Source organism: Phyllobates terribilis, unplaced genomic scaffold, assembly GCF_046119375.1.
Source record: "Phyllobates terribilis strain yellow unplaced genomic scaffold, ASM4611937v1 Scaffold_5__5_contigs__length_657084704, whole genome shotgun sequence".
Lineage (NCBI taxonomy): Eukaryota > Metazoa > Chordata > Amphibia > Anura > Dendrobatidae > Phyllobates > Phyllobates terribilis.
The window spans coordinates 167,994,863-168,012,632 of NW_027362765.1; the positions used below are offsets into that span (position 1 = coordinate 167,994,863).

A 17,770-nucleotide genomic window follows, 5' to 3' on the forward strand; every position below is an offset into this window, starting at 1 on the left:
AGTTAGTTAGCTGTTAGTGGTCGTTACTATGGATACCTAAGTTACTTCAATGCCCTACACATGGGGTAAGCGACATAGCGAATCAGAAGAACTATACTACATTTCTAATTGGAGGCATTTGCTAATATTATTATTATTACACTTACTACATATTGGGATAGGATTTTGGAAATGGGAATACTCAACAGTCCAAAGAAAACAATTGGAACAGTTCTGAATGGCAGTATATACACTGCTCAAAAAAATAAAGGGAACACTCAAATAACACATCCTAGATCTGAATGAATGAAATATTCTCATTGAATACTTTGTTCTGTACAAAGTTGAATGTGCTGACAACAAAATCACACAAATATCATCAATGGAAATCAAATTTATTGACCAATTGAGGCCTGGATTTGGAGTCACCCCAAAAATTAAAGTGGAAAAACACACTACAGGCTGATCCAACTTTGATGCAATGTCCTTAAAACAAGTCAAAATGAAGCTCAGTATTGTGTGTGGCCTCCACGTGCCTGTATGACCTCCCTACAATGCCTGGGCATGCTCCTGATGAGGTTGCGGATGGTTTCCTGTGGGATCTCCTCCCAGACCTGGACAAAAGCATCCGCCAACTCCTGGACAGTCTGTGGTGCAACGTGACGTTGGTGGATGGAGCGAGACATGATGTCCCAGATGTGCTCAATCGGATTCAGGTCTGGGGAACGGGCGGGCCAGTCCATAGCTTCAATGCCTTCATCTTGCAGGAACTGCTGGCTCACTCCACATGAGGTCTAGCATTGTCCTGCATTAGGAGGAACCCAGGGCCAACCGCACCAGCATATGGTCTCACAAGGGGGTCTGAGGATCTCATTTCGGTACCTAATGGCAGTCAGGCTACCTCTGGCGAGCACATGGAGGGCTGTGCGGCTCTCCAAAGAAATTCCACCCCACACCATTACTGACCCATTGCCAAACCAGTCATGCTGAAGGATGTTGCAGGCAGCAGATCGCTCTCCATGGCGTCTCCAGACTCTGTCACATGTGCTCATTGTGAACCTGCTTTCATCTGTGAAGAGCACAGGGCGCCAGTGGCGACTTTGCCCATCCAGGTGTTCTGTGGCAAATGCCAAGTGTCCTGCACAGTGTTGGGCTGTGAGCACAACCCCCATCTGTGGACGTCGGGCCCTCATACCACCCTCATGGAGTTGGTTTCTAACCGTTTGTGCAGACACATGCACATTTGTGGCCTGCTGGAGGTCATTTTGCAGGGCTCTGGCAGTGCTCCTCCTGTTCCTCCTTGCACAAAGGCAGAGGTAGCGGTCCTGCTGCTGGGTTGTTGCCCTCCTACGGCCCCCTCCACGTCTCCTGGTGTACTCGTCTGTCTCCTGGTAGCGCCTCCAGCCTCTGGACACTATGCTGACAGAGACAGCTCGCATTGATGTGCCATCCTGGCTGAGCTGCACTACCTGAGCAACTTCTGTGGGTTGTAGAGTCCGTCTCATGCTACCACGAGTGTGAAAGCACAACCAACATTCAAAAGTGTCCAAAACATCAGCCAGAAAGCATTGGTACTGAGATGTGGTCTGTGGTCCCCACCTGCAGAACCACTCCTTTATTGAGGGTGTCTTGATCATTGCCAATAATTTCCATCTATTGTCTATTCCATTTGCACAACAGCATGTGAAATTGATTGTCAATCAGTGTTGCTTCCTAACTGGACAGTTTGATTTCACAGAAGTTTGATTTACTTGGAGTTATATTCTGTTGATTAAGTGTTCCCTTTATTTTTTTGAGCAGTGTACTATGGCAGATTGAGGACCCAATTTATCAAAAGTGTCTGACCTCGTTGGCTTCACAGGTCAGCTTTTATCTTACCTTGGAAAAGTTAGAAATGGAATCTGAACTATTAGTTGCTATGGGCAACGAGGCCAAATGTTCTCTCACTATGACTGGGTTCTAGACCACAATACCTGGACCATCCACGGGTCTCCTGACCAGAGCTAACAAACTCATATATACCTATGAGGCTGTTAGGTCAGAAGACTCGTGGTGGGTTTGGGATATGTGCTCAGTACACGTAAAATACGGCTGTCTGAACACGGTCTTAGGCCACGGCCCAACTATCAGTATGTGGTCAGTATTTTTTCTCAGGAGTGGGAGCCAAAACCAGGAGTGGGTGATAAATGCAGAATTGGTGACTTGTTTCTATTATACCTTTTCTCTGATTCCTCCTCACCTGGTTTTGGCCCCCACTCCTGAGAAAAAATACTGACCGAATACAGACCGAATACTGATAGTGGGGCTATGGCCTTAGTCAAACACTCTGTAACCATCATTCATCAGCACACAGCTATGCCCAAATTCACCAACCACACTGATGCAAATAAAAGAAAAGACACGACCCAGAATGCATTGCAACACGTAATTACAAAGCTTACAATTTATTGGTGGAAAGGACATTCGGGCCTCGAAAAACGGGACCATAAAAAAAATAAACAAAAAAAGCATGTTGGGAGAAATACCTAGAAAACAGGGTACAACATGGTTTAAGGGAGGAGGGATATCGGAGGGTAATTGACAGAGAGGGTGTGAAGGTGGGTAGATTACTCATCCCGCCACCCCTATTCTCACCCTCCCGACATTGATCTGAGGTAAGTTGTGTGTGTATATGATGTTTAATATTAATAACTTAGCCTATTTTACTGAAGGAACAAAGCTTATAAAAACAAAAAAAGTCAAGAGACAGGGGGAAACCAGCCTTGTCCGCAGAGAAAACGTTACCACATTACCAAAAACCCTGAGCTTACACTCCCCCCCCACTGAACCATTCCACCGCCAGGGCAATGAGCAAAGCAGTGGCGTGGTCACTTAAGTGTTAACAAACTCTGTCCCAGCTGAATCCCCCCCAATCATAGAGCAGTTTGTTTCAAGAAATTTCAGGAGAATAACACTATAGAGAAGGAAAGGGAGAAAGAAGACATTAAAAAATCCTAAATGTTAGCATGGCATTTTCATTTTTTTAATACAGCATTTATAGGCTCTCTGCATATAAAGATTACAGTAAAAAAATAGACAGGCATTATTTCTTTGTAGGATGGGGGGGAAACGGAGAGAAACCGGGAAGAAAAAGGGTTTGGTGGGGGAAGGGGGAGGGAGTCCCTGAAAAGATACATAGACACAGACATTACTAGACGACAGTAACCCCTTTTTTTAATAACATCAAAGCATAGATAAGATTGTAGAAGGGGCCAAAGTCCCTCCTAATGGCATGAAGAGGGAAAACATCTCCCATTTGGGGTAAACAATGCCTTGGATTTATACATTTTCCCAATTTAAAAAACAAACAAACAAAAAAAAACAGAAAGGCAAAATCAATAAGAGGAGAATATACCCCCATTAAACTTCATATAAACTGCATATAAAGCATTGTAGGGAACGCCATCATGGTCCAACCTCTCTCCAAGGCGCCATCTGATGCTAGAAATCAAGCAGAAAGGTTGTTTTATAAAGGGTCTGCTTTTTCTTCCCAGAAACAGCGCCACTGTAGTACAATGGCTGTGCCTGGTATTGCAACCCACCCCTATTCAAGTACATAGGACCAGTCCGCAATACCAGATACAACAAGGGGGCTGTTTCTGCAAAAAAACAACAACTAGACCTTTTATATCCAGTATCAGACAAACCCGTTTTACTATTTGCCACTTTTTTATTGGCATGTTTGATACATGAGGCTCTGAGTATACAGATAACAGCACGGCAACAGAATGTCTTTGGGATAATACCTTGACCTTTTAGCAGGCCTCTCGTACTCATAACATTAGTATCATGCGGACCCCGTATGAAGAGACGATGATGGTGCCCCCTACGTGTGGAGGATATCAAGTTTAGGGAGTATATTTTCTTCCTTTTCATTTTTATAAGGCAGTGCTGTCCTAATATATCATATGGTGCTATTAAAAATATAAACCTTGGGGGCCCTAGGAGTATTAGACTAAAGAGAAACATAAAGGATGACATGGTCAGGTCACCCTGACCATGCTCCTATTAGCTGCTACTTTAGGCGTAAACCCAGTATTGCCTTACCCTCTATACAATTAATTCTCTATAGGGGCCTTATGTGAAAAGAGAATTAAGAAAGTTTTCTACAGGCCACTCTACAACATCTTTATTAACTCTATCCAAGCCTGCGCCAATGTCCTACAGCCGGGAGGTCACCCTATACTAGATAGGAGCTCAGCGCTGTATGAGTCTGTCCTGATGATCCACTAATCCCCTTATACTATACATATGGCACAGGCTGAGCATATGGCATGTGAAGACTCCGGGCCGTAAGAGATGGGGGGCGTCAGGCCTGTTCAAGCCTACTATATATCTCAATCCTAATATAAAGTTTCTTTAGTGTAAGCAAACCGTGCCTGAGTCTAGGGAGAAGAAGGGATTAAGTTCGGATGGGGATAAGGCAATATAGATGGGTTGTGCATGTCGGTGGTTGGGGCATCAACCTGCTATTTAGAAATAAGTAAAAAGTGCCGCATAATAGGGGATTCATATTAACCCCTTAGCACCTGCACAGCCAGTCACCAACCATTCAATATTTTTTGAATTCCTAAAGATTACCCTACGCTAAATTACTTATGACCTATAGAACCTAAGTAAAGTGTAGTTTAGTTAATTTGGTCTTTACTATCCTTATATCACACTTCCTGAACAAGCAGAAGCCATTTTGTAGAGGCAAAAATATGAAATGGGGGTCACTAAAGTATGGTGGTGGGGCATGGGCAGAAGGGGGGGTAATGTAAATGGTGCGCCGAGGAACAAAACACAAGAATCCCTTTGGTTAAGGGCAGTGAGCTTACAGCAGAGGACGTCTGCCGGTGGGACAAACATAAAAAAGCAAAAGGCTAACATGAGACCACTGGGAATCCTAATATAGGACCTAGAGGATTGCACCTTGCCTCCCGGAAAGGGGGCAGAGATACCTGAAAAATGACCATTTTCCCTATATTATCTATGGAATATTGTAAGCAGACTGAAATATGCAGAGGTAGGTGGAGTGAGAGTAAGTATGTCACTTGCTTATTCAGAAAGTTTGATGAAGAACCCCAAGTGTGAGTAAACATCGCCCCCTGCATGTAGAACGAGACTTGAAAGCACCCACTTCATTGATGGGGAAGGTGGGGGTGGGAAAGGCATTATGAAAACTCACAACCCCAACAAAAACTTGACAAAAGCATCCCCGAGTGTCGGGCGTGTTTAACGGCATAGAGATGAAAGTGGCACTGCGGCGTCACAGGTGAGTAAGAATAAACCTGCAGACCAGTCAGCAAATGGTGCATGCACAACGAGCACGACTGCGAGAAGAGCAACACCACAAATGCGTTCTGCATAAACTCCGTAGGATCTGAGGTGAAGGTAGATGCTGGTGTGTGAAAGGTGGGACACGGTTGACACCACAGTGGGTTAAAAAAGGACGAGATGTGACCTGTGTTCAGGGAAATCTCAGTAGTAACAGAAATTTCATTTTCTGCATGTCACTGCCAAGTTACATGTGAACAGTGCCCATTTTGTATAGTGTTTGTAAATGTGGCCGCTAGAGGGCGCTGTTACACCTCAGCACACTAAAATTATGGTTAGATTTAAAGGGCATCTGTCACCATATTTTTTCCACCTAATCATAGAGTAGAATGATGTAGAGACACTTATTAGGCTTCTTGTTGTAGTTTTGATAAAATCACTGTTTTATCAGCAGTAGATTATCACTAGAGGACTAGCAAACCTACTGCCATGTAGTCCAACCAAACCGCCACCACTGACTGGCTGCTTTCTGCCTATGCACAGTGTACACAGAGAGCTGGCAATCAGTGGGTGGGGTTATACACAGTTCAGCATTCAGAACTGGTAGATCTGCAGCAGAGAAAGCAGAGATTTTATCAAAACTACAGAAAGCAGCCCAGTAAGTGATACACATTCATTGCAATCAGGCTCTCTGCCCCTACATCATGCAGCTTTCAGATGGGGTAGCAAAAATTTGGACACAGAATCCCTTTAGTATGTCTCCATTTAGTTTATTATAACGGTCCTATTGACTCTCCTGAATATTCTGTTAAAATACTTGTATGGAATCGCCATCAAATAACAAGGCTGGAGCATCTCTTAGGTATCTGCAATGGGCGGCTCCCCTGTTATTACTCCTTGAAATGCATAAATAAGTTAACAACTTGGGGGCTTACAAATCCTTTTCTCAAAAGGGTCCATCCCAGCACACGATGGGCACTGATTGGTCAGTTTCAGTGTGCAGTAACACGGCCCTTTGACAAACGAAAATAATAAAATCCAATGGCGTCATCTATACATTTCCAATAGGAGTAACAGAGTAACGTCACAATGTAGAGTACTAAGCGAAGAAGCTTCAGGATTGGTATTTTACGGGGAATGAAGTTTTTACTAAAACAGTGGAGTGACAAAGGGAATACGGTTCTACTACTAGCTGCACACCACTGGGCGCAGCAAAAAAAACCTTTAGTAGCGGAGGCATACAGTGTACGGTATTATGCATGCCATACGCCACTGCTAATATTAGTAATCTGACAACCAAGCCACTTCCTATCTGCTGTCATCCTCATCTATGGGCAGAGATACATGTGAACAGGGCCTGATGGTGAATCTATGGGTTGTGATCAGCCCTCAATGTGCCATTAAACACATTGATTATAGCATTAGATAATTTAACATGCTTTAAATTTGTAGTTCAAGACTAGAAAAAAATGGCTGCTCTCTTTAAAAAACAGCTCCATCCCACTCTGCAGGTTGAGCGTGTTAATATGGGTCTGGATCTTTCACTTCAATTGAGCTGAGCTGCAGTACCAAGCACAACCAGTAACAGGTGTGGCGCTGTTTCTACAAGAAAGAAGCCATGTTTTTCTAATCTTGATCAACCACTTTAAAAAGTCAATGCACTTGTCAGGCACAATGGTGCCCTTTTGATATTTGTCACCGGACCTTAATTACCACTTTATATTTGTATTTCTATATACGTATTTCCTAACAATACATTAAAATATACATTATCTAAATTGCAGGAAAAGGAAAGAATTACAAAATAACATTCATTAGGTCGTACAGAAATAGTGTAGACGTGATCTGTCAACATGGAGAGGAAATTCAAGTGAGAATGGCTGATAAAGGAGAACAATAGCTCGCATGCCTATTATGAAGTTACCAACACAGAATTGGGGCATGAAAGCTGCCCAGAGAACAGTAATCATGATCACAGGTTGGTCATTGTATGGATTGGCACAGAGCGGTCTGGCAGCTCTTTGGGCAGCTTTTACCACCAGAGTTGTGATCAGCAGCGGTGTTGTGCATGGCGACTTGTAATTTGTGTAGTGTGCCTTTAAATTTGTAACGTGCATAGATTATGTATCAAAGAAAAATAAAAGTGCCGCGTTGTTACTACTCGGAAGCGTTTTCCATGTGAACAGGTCACTATATGAGAGGAATGTAGACAGAACGCCTTATTTAACCCATTGTAGGTGGACACCACTTGCATAGCTGTTGCGCTGAGCCCTGCCTGGTAACCCCCTTCAAGTGTTGGGTAAGAACAGTGGGTTGGAGCAGTGACACAGTAATCCCGGATGGGTTGTAATCGCACAGTGTCCAGCACGTAAAGGGACATTGGTGACTACTGTTCATTGCGCTTATTTGCCAACTGTAGCGTAACTTTGCTGCACTTGATTTAAAGGAGAAGTCGAGTGTAATATATAAAAGCTCCAGGATTGCTGGTTCAGACTTTTTTTTTTTTTGGGGGGGGGGGGGGGGGGGGGTTAAAAATTGCCATGAATTTCAAGAGGTTTTTTTCTCCCATGTGCCACAAAAAAGCCTATGACAAAAAAAGTCAAAACCTCTATGAAGAAAACCCATTAAAATGCACCTTTAATTATGTGGTTAAGGGTACTAAAATCATTCCATTAATTAATGTCTTTGAGCAAACGAGGGATACATGACCTCTCTGCATCCCAAATGCCAATCTTTAACTGATATCAATCCTTCAAAAAATTATTTGGGACCCTTTTTGGAAAACTATCCTTAGAGTACAAGACCAATTTTCGCATACGAGAGCTATCCTTGGTTTTCACGGATCGCACTCGCACCTATCATATTATATAGGGCTGTGCACATGTCCGATTTTGATCAAAATAGGCAATGCAAGTCTATGGGTCTGTGAAAAACATGGGACCGCACTCGGATGACATCAGAGTTCAGTTTGATTATCAAGGACTGACAGAATGGAGAAGATGGAGACATTTTTTTTTCCACGTCCGAGAAAACCTGATGACATTCTGATCAAATTCCGATCAGAATAATGTGGAAAAAACCCGCGTGTGACCATAGTCTTACTGGAATAGTTTTTTGACCCCCAAAAAAAGTCATACCCAAAGCATGTTGCAATTTGAAACAATCCACGGATCAAAAAACAGTAAAAAAAGAAAAAAAAACACAGAAAGCAGCTAGAGTCTAGGTTCACACATTACAAGTGCGTAAAATCCACATCATTTCACAGTACCAGCAAAGTGAATGAGTTTTACCTTACCCTCGTCCACATTCTGATTTTGTTTTTTTGGTGCACAATCAGCATGGAAAGAGGCTTTTGTTTTTTTTTAAATCAACAGCATGTCAATTTCTGTTACAGAAACCCACTTTATTGATGCGGATTTTACCATTTCATTTTATTTGGGACCCTTATATTTAGATGATCGGCTGGCTTGTCATTGTTTTGTTATAGTTTTAGTGCATTTCCGCAACAAAAAACTCACCAGAAACTCATGACTAAGTGTGGAAAATATGCACGGATTTTTGATGCAGAAACCAGTGGGTTTCATTTTAGAAGGTCGTGGGTAAATCCACACCAGATAGGCAACATGTGAACCTAGCCTCAATGTGTCGCAAAACTGTGACATTTTTTAGACAACTTATTCCTAAGTAGGGATGAGCGGACCCGTGGAAGTTCGGGTTCGTGTACCAAAACTGTACCCGAACTGGAACCAGAATCCGAACCCCATTGAAGACAATGGAAACCTGAACTTTCTCTCTCTCTCTCTCTTCCCCCGGAACTCCGAACATTGGAACGGACTTTCGGGACACTAACTCTCTGGTATGAACGCCGAACTTCTAAGTTCAGGTTTGCTCATCTCTATTCCTAGGCCAAGTTATCAGCGGCAATGGCTGAAGGCCAGACTTGTGTTACTGCATCCCCACGAGAAAATCAACCTGGCTCACCGACAGATCAATGTTATCATAGGGGCACCGGGCCGGATAGCAACCAATCTGAAATCAGCTATTATCCATAGATCTATCTGGTTGTCCTTATGATAATACGGTCATATTACAAGGCAGGAAGGGTTGTCATAGGGCATAAACCAAGGCATAGATAAGCTTTGGAGCATATATTAATTACATCGGGAATTCTCCTTTAAGAGTCACCATTCATCATCATTTCATGAGCTACTCTTCAATGCTTCTGTCTATGATCTCCTCACATTAGCATAGGTGGGTAAGGCTCATAGGGTTGTACCCCTGCCAAGAGGTGTGGGTACTATTACTAGGAAAGATAATGTGGGTATGTGATATTAAGCAAGACATATAGAAGCAGATCCCATCAAAAAAGATGGCAGGTGTATAAGCAGTTGTAAGCCAGCAGCAACCCCAATGCTTATGTGAGGAAATTCTAAAAATATTGCTGGTGCAGCAGCTTTCCAATGTTAGGCCCCGGACCATGAATATAGTAATTGCATAGCCCACAAGCCGTCCCTAATGCTGAACTGTCTCTAACCTGAGTGAGGGCGGATGGGGGTAACTGTGTAAAACATTCAGGCTGTCACCTGTGATTAGGGCTGTCAGGCTGGTAAAATATGGATTTCAGGCCCTTGATAAAATTATATATATATATATCTCTATCTATGAATATACCAGCAATAGGGAGCAACACTAAATGGGATGTGCTGAACAGACACTGAACGTAGCTCCAAGTCTTATTACTCAGAATTTCTGAGCTATCTGTACCGCCTTGTGTGGCCTAGCGCAGCAAAGAATGGGTTCACTCCAAGGGATGAATAGACCTGTTTGAAAACCCGTAAAAAAAGCTTTTTTTTTTTTTATATATATATATATATACATGTTTTTTTTGTTTGTGTGTGTTTTGTGTTTCATATATACTTAAATATACAGATCCTCCCACAAGAAATGAACTTTACCAGAAAAAAAGGTTTCTGAGTGAGCTTAAAGGTTTTAACCCTGTGATTGCTGACGCAGTTTGTTTTTTTTAATCATCTCCTCTGCGCCTTTAACCCTTCCATGGGCCAAGGATAGTACATTTATAAACCTTGGAAGGGTTACATTTACTACATTCCGAAAGAGAGACAAAGTGATAGGAAGAGGGCATAAAATAGCAACACAATGACCCTATGGCCAGAATGCGCACACTTATATATATATACAGTATGTATATATATATATATATATATATATATATATATATACATACACACACATATATGGACATATAAATGTGTGTATATATATATATATATACATACACACACATGTATATACATATATATGAATGTATATATTTATATGTATGAAGCAATTGCTTCTTCACTGGTAAAATTAACAACTTGTGCACATAATCAGGCAGGGGGTTTTAGCAAAGACCGTTCGTTTTGCATTTTTTTCATACATACGCGGAGTTGCGTGACCCTTCAATGCTATAGAAAGATGCAAAGCCAAGGGGTAAGGGCAGGCGAGAGGACTTTACTTGCAACGCTTATAGGTTTCAACAAGGGAGCTCAGTCTTACATTGCATAATGATAAAGGTCCAGTGCCTTGAAACATTTAGGACCCTGGGAGCGTGCGAGACAGATGAGCGGATTCTGACCCGGAGAAAGAAAGGGTGGGTGTGTGTGCAGTGTCTGTTAGCCCCTTTAGTGCCACAGCAGTATTTTCCAGCAGTGAAGAAGTTAATCTTACATGAAAAAAAAAAAAAACAAGGAGGAAAAAAAAAATCTCTATATAGCGATATATATCTTGAATAAACCATCATATCTGCAGGCCAAAGATCCAGGATGTATAAAGCACTCTAGGAGATGAGAATTGACCCATCTCTGCCCCGTATTACCACCCAAAGTAATACCATGCAGTTTTTTTTTTTATGTTTTATATGTCATAATATCTCCAGCAGGAAAAAGGGGCTTCTGAGGAGTAGGAACGTTTAACCACTAAACTGCCAGTAAGTCTCCTGAAAGCAAAGAGGTTAAAAGAAGTCAGAATACCCCCTCCACATGGTACCCGCCGTTATACATTACAATTACTAAGACTATAAAGAGGTGGTTGGTAAAGAGGGGGGTGCCTCATATACCCCTAACCACCCCACCCCTGTCCTATGAAACACAAAAATACTTAAATGAATTAAAAAAAAAGAAAAAAATAACAAAAAATATCGTTCTCTCTCCTGTAAAATTTGACGTTTTGTAAATTATGGCTAACATCTGTTTAACCCTCCCACAAACATTTGAGGTTAATAAAAAGAAAAAGAAAGAAAAAAAAACAGAAAAAAATAATAAACAAATAACATTAAAAGGGTTTCCTAAAATGCTGAAAGAAAGGTGGTGTTAAATCCTTGCTTCTGTTTGAGTCACATAGGGCTGGAGGAGGCACACTGTTGAGGTCTGTATGATCGTCTGTGGCTGAGACAGTCAGTGGGTTTGTCTTAATGCTGTATGACAGAACTATGTAGGGGCATTTGTTTGACCCCCGATTAAAGTACAGTGACTCTCCAATCTGTCCACTCTGAAGCACGGGTCTTATCCGTGGAGATCCTTTTAGTTTTCCAGCTGGTGAGAAATGAAAATCCATATACAATTCCAAGTCCATATTTCTCACCTAGTCAGGACAGTGAGGTCGGCAGGAGAGACAGAGAAGGGTTGCGGTGGTTGAGGTATGAGTGTAAGAAAAAAATAAAAATAAATGCAACAAACATCTTCCTGGTTTAATCTCGGTAGAGTGAGTAAAGTGTATATGTGCGAGGTGAGAGCGAGTTTGGCTTTGATACTCACTTCTCCCTTCTTGGCGGGACAATCACTCCGCCTCTATTACTGTCAGTTATAAGGTATTCCTCTGCTTAAGATACTGAATGAACGGAAGAAAAAAAAAAGAAATATCCCAGAGAGAATTACATGTAGTGTTGAGAAGTTGGCATAAGAAGAGGACCATTTTCCTGTTTCGATCTCGGGGGGGGGGTTGGTGGCGTACAATCTTCAGAGTACATATTGGGCTAGAAGAGAGGAAGCAGGCTTAACTTCAGAGCTACTGTAAGCTCTTGGGATGTCGTGGACTCGGAAGGACCATGTCACCTGTGTGGCACTCCGTTCCAGTGCGACCAGTGATCCGGGCAAGACAGGAAGAATATATAGGTGGTGAGTTAGTTGTGGACATCACCACATTCCCAGGAACAAAAATAAAACATCAGTTCAAGCTGTATAGTCAAGTGGACACCCTAAAAACCTGTGAGAATATATCCCAATGAGAAGCTGGTGGGTGTGACGTAGCCCGACTTGTCAAAAACACTCCCAACAGGAAAAAAAATACCAATAGCTCTTCACCCGTAGTTCCCTCATCAACCACCTGGCAGCAAATGGGTGAAAAAATGAGGTGAGCAACAGGGGAGCACAATGTCGTGTGAATTATCCAAGTTGTCTTCAAATCCTTCGGTCAAGATATGTTCGTGTAAACCTTCTAAGCAGATGTATAGGACGCATGGCTGCCGAAATACGCTGTATTGCTACCTGATGAAAAAAACGAGCTTCAACCGAGGCCTAGGGTTGAGCGGTTCTCCATTTGACCTCCCCTCAAGCCACATTACAGAAGAAAAAGAGCAAGTCTACCCTCACCCTTGATGGGTAGAGATAGCATATGGGCAGCAACGGGGACTTTGAATTAAAGTAACAAAATCGAAGGGGGTTGAGGGCGACGAACATAAACGTGTATCCGCCTTACAGGTGTCTACACAGAAGCACATATATACAAATATATACAGATTTCGTTTTCTTATTTAGAGTGTGCTAAGCACACAGGTTTGCAAAGACAAAGAGACAGACAGAAAGAGGGGGTAGAGGCGAAAGGGATTCTGGGTAAATTTAGCCAGGCCTCGAAGGCCTGGAATTTTTAATGTCCACTGAGTGGACCGGACCATATTTCTTTTTAACGTCAGTCCGCAGACGTTAAGCTAAGAGAGATAGCTCTGTGCTCGGGGCCACATTGGCAGTCGGCAGTGCAAAAGGCTGACCGTCAACCCAGCCCTGAACCAAGAAAAACACTATTAAACAAAAAGGAAACCAAAAAAAAAAAAAAAACAACTCTCTTCATCCACTCAACAGCTGAGGTTAGACAGACGCAGAGCGTTTTTTTTTTTTTTTTCTTTTTATGTTGCAAGGAAATTTAGCACCACCCAGAACCAGAGAGAAGAAAGCAGCTTTTAAAATGCAAAGCTTATAAAATGCACCCATCTTGGTACGTAAAATCATTGATCATCTCCCCCTCCCCAAATTTCACCATATAATTGACTTCCCCCCATAGCTTAGAAGATTATTAATCAAATTCTATGTTACAAGTAACAAATTTATCCTTGTTCCACAGATCAATGCTCAGGATTCTCTCTGGTAATGGAATGACTTGAAGACCTATATTCCCCGTCATACAACAGGAGATGTTAACTAAGCACCGATTCCCGCCCCTCATATTAGCGACTTGGTACAATGATAAAACGTCATTAAAAAAAATACTCCCCGATTATCAGGCGGTGCTTAGTTGTCATCTCTGCGACAGCAAAGAATCAAATGCAACATTGTTCTCCCCAGCTTTATGGCACAGAATTCCCTTTGCAGAACCATTCTCGCTTCCAAATAGTACAAATCCAAAACAAAATGTACGAATATTCAGGATTTATATAAAAAAAGTATCTAAACATGCATATGCATCGTTAATTAAGTGCTTCAAATATTCGGCTTTTTGGGCGTGAAAGGGAAAAATCTGCCTGCGGAAAATGTCGAACCCTAAAACACTAAATTATAAAAAGGTTGAAATAATATGTGGGAATCAAAATAAAGGGAAAAAATAAGTGCTTCATTTTAGCGGCCAAAATATATTTATTTTGACGTCGGCTATAGTAGCATCGTTATTTGAAGTCCTTACCTCCTAAGGCAAAATGTATGGGATTGAATATGTGATCTAACCTAGGACTTATTAACGTTTAGCAGCAGTGATGCAGCCCCCCCTCCAAAAAAAAAAGTTACTCCAGTTTTTCCCTTGTGCATTTTCCCTATTAAAGTTATTGGTAAATAAATGCTACCAAAATGGCAGGCATTGGGCATATAACATCGGCCTCTATACTTAAAGGGAACCTGCCGCAGTGCATGTGGTGTCCAATCTGGGGTGGGATCATGATATAGAGCAGGAGGTGCTGAGAAGATTGTTATATAGTTCATTGGGAAAATATTCAGTATACGGCTCTATTCACATCTGGAAGGTTTAGTGCAGTATGCTAAGATAGAAATGTGACAGACCCCATTAGAGTTGTGGGGGTCCTTTAAGAAATTGTTTGTGTCATGTGACAGATCCGCCCTTTGTATGAATTCCATTTATCTGTTCCTACAACGGAACATAAAAATGGAATTCCTAAAATAGAAGTCAACATCAGCTAACATGTATTTTATAGATTAAATTCCATACTAACTCTGTGATTAGGAGTCCAGTGGGCGGTCCTACACTGTGATTGACACCCAACTCTATATGCCTTAATTTATTTAAATTCCATAGGAGTCCAATGGGCGGTCCTACACAGTGATTGACACCCATTGCTGTATGCCTTAATTTATTTGAATTCCATAGGAGTCCAGTGGGCGGTCCTACACTGTGACTGACATCCAGCTCTATATGCCTTAATTTATTTGAATTCCATAGGAGTCCAGTGGGCGGTCCTACACTGTGACTGACATCCAGCTCTATATGCCTTAATTTATTTGAATTCCATAGGAGTTCAGTGGACAGTCCTATACTGTACAATAATTGATACCTATCTCTGTATATCCTAGCTTGTACCTTATAAACTTAATTCCACGCTAAATGTGAACGTAAGGTTCACACGTTGCGACACTACTCAACGACTGACACCTATCTCTGTATGCACAGTCACACGGGGAAAGCTAATTATCATTAAGTTACTCCATAAATGAAATTCTGGGTTCTCTGAATTTCTGCTCTATACCATGCTATCTGCAGATCAGACACCATGTGACAGGTTCCCTGATATATGGGTCCACGAAAAGGTGGACTCCACTACACATGTTTGAAGAGGGCACGTTAATTTTGCCTTATTCTAAAAGGAGGAGAGGATTTCATTGTATTCGTTTTGCCTTTATTAGTGATACCTACCCTTCATTGGGTGGCTACACCAGAGATTGTTTTTCATTTTAGTGCTAATTTGAGAACATGTCATGCTCTCTCACAAAGGTTTCCCAAAAATGTACAGGATCAAGTCTAAAATACACATAGATTTAGAAAAAAACTAAGAAAATTAAGTGCTTATTTTCATTGAGCTTATTTAGGAAAACAAAAACATTCAAACATAAATTGGAAACCATCATTGGTAAGAAGTGCGTTCTACAAAGTGCAAGAAGATAGGGATTGGGCATAGTTAAAGTCTACACTGAAAACAGGATTTCCCCATCTTGTAGAAATATTGGCAAAGCAACCCTCAAAAAAGGGTTTGTAAATAGACATTTGCTGGCTAAATAGTAAGGCCTGGAACTTCATAAAGCCATGTAGGATCAGATCGCTAAAAGATCCCTCATCATAGGGTGCAAGAGCAGCAAAGAAGGGTTAATATCTGCAATAATGGCATTTAAAAGTGCTTCTTAGAAACATTTTTGGTTTATATAGCTGCAGTGGGTTCCTGCTTTTCCGCATGGCAGTGTAATGGGAAGAGTGGGGAGAAAAAGGGAGACTTTGGTGCAATTTTTCAACCCAAACGGGCATGTGTGGGGTGATTTTTACAAACCGAGGGTGCCATAGAGGGAATTCTGTGTGTGGGTGTAGAAAACACTACATCCCCCAGCTTCCTCAGTGTTCAGAGGAAGGCATAACATTAAAACTCACTAGGAGAATTCAAAGGCTGGGAAAGATACATATCTGATTGTGTGTATATCCATATATGTATATCAAGTACCGATTTGCAAATATGCAACGTTTTGTATGAGAATACCTACTCTCTACCTAAAATATCACAAATGCATACCCTAGAGTTCGTCAATTAAATAGCCCAAGGTCCTGTCGACTATGCTGCCTGCAACACTGGACCATGATGTGTCCATGCCTCATAAAGGCACACACTTCATTTTGTATTATTTCCTTTTAGTACATTGACCCTGATGGGCCTAGATCATCCCATTCTATACTGATGCTGAGCACATGGCTTTTCAGATTACATATAATGTATATATAGATATAGATATACAGCATAATCAGATATTTCATTTATTCCACACCCAAGAATCAGTGTGTAAGTGCTCTGTTCTGTAACAATCCTCGGCTCACAGAAATGGGACAGGTTCAAAAATTTGCATGTTACCGAGAGGCAAGAGGACGCCCCACTTCTTCGTAGGTGGACGCGCACAATGTATACAAGGCAGCTCTGGCCAAGGAAGGAGCTGACTCTATAGCCATCTGGTGGTCCTGAGTCTGCAAATGTCTCAGCATAATACGGCCAAGCATTATCTAAGTTGAAGCCTTTGTCTTCAGTCATACATATTATATATATATATATGTTTTGTTTGTAATATAGAATATATATATATAATATATATACACATATAAACACAGAACATTTTATATGGGGGGGCAATAGAACATTTAGCCTTGCTCATAACGTTTACCCTTCCCATATCCAAATTTAGGTCACCCAGGTAACATTCACTGGGTGAACATTGATGATGATGATAATGATGATGAATTCTCACGTCTTAGTGTACCAAAAGGTTTTCAGAAGCATCAATGAAAAAAAGGTGACTTCTTGCATCTTAAGGTTTGCTCGATGGTAGAAAAGAAAAAGCCTTAAATCCTTGTTCTTTTTTTGCTTTTGCCAGTATGGTGATTGAAGATCTGCTGCAGAATGATGTCAACCTGGGAGCATCCATTCCTGGTAAGTGCCGGACTTCAATGGCAGTTTTCATTAGAAGAGCTTTACGAGCCACTCATCTCTATCCAACTCAGGACTTGTGAGCTGTACAGTGGTGGCGGGTTGGAATAGAGCCAAGCGATTCCCTTTCCTCTCTGCCCCGCTCTGCTCCCCTTCAGACTTCCTGGTCCTCAAACACCTCAAGAAAGAGCGGTGGGAACAGCTCCGTGGGACACTCAACTTTCATATGTAGGAAGCGACTGGCATGGCAAGCTCCGATCATGCGCAAGTCAGTCACTTTCATCAGGAGCTTAGGCCAGAAGTGGGGAATGTTGTGTTTGCGGTGGTTGATGTAGTGTTCGAAGGCGAGGAGGTACGTCTCCTGACATTTCTCTATCTTGTCTGTGCAGATCAGACCGGTGCGGTCTAGGAAAGGAGAGAAATCTTAGAACTTGTGCAATGTCATAGAAAGATTACATTATAACCAAGAAGCAAACTGTGTAGCAAAGAATGAGACTACTTAATGGACTTTGCATATTTTTTCCTACAAGGCTAAGAACTTAT

The 17,770-nt window shown here is 41.8% G+C and overlaps 1 protein-coding gene across 2 annotated transcripts in view; it reads right to left on the reverse strand.

The window, feature by feature from the left end:
- Positions 1–2,390: 2,390 nt before the first annotated feature.
- The window catches only part of THRA (thyroid hormone receptor alpha), a 168,020-nt gene continuing 152,640 nt past the window's right edge, over positions 2,391–17,770 (reverse strand). For both annotated transcript variants that reach the window (XM_073683385.1, XM_073683384.1), the window contains exon 9: positions 2,391–17,632. In XM_073683385.1, coding sequence (XP_073539486.1) covers positions 17,382–17,632 — 251 coding nt within the window. In that variant the 3' untranslated portion in view covers positions 2,391–17,381. The remainder of the gene's footprint in view (positions 17,633–17,770) is intronic.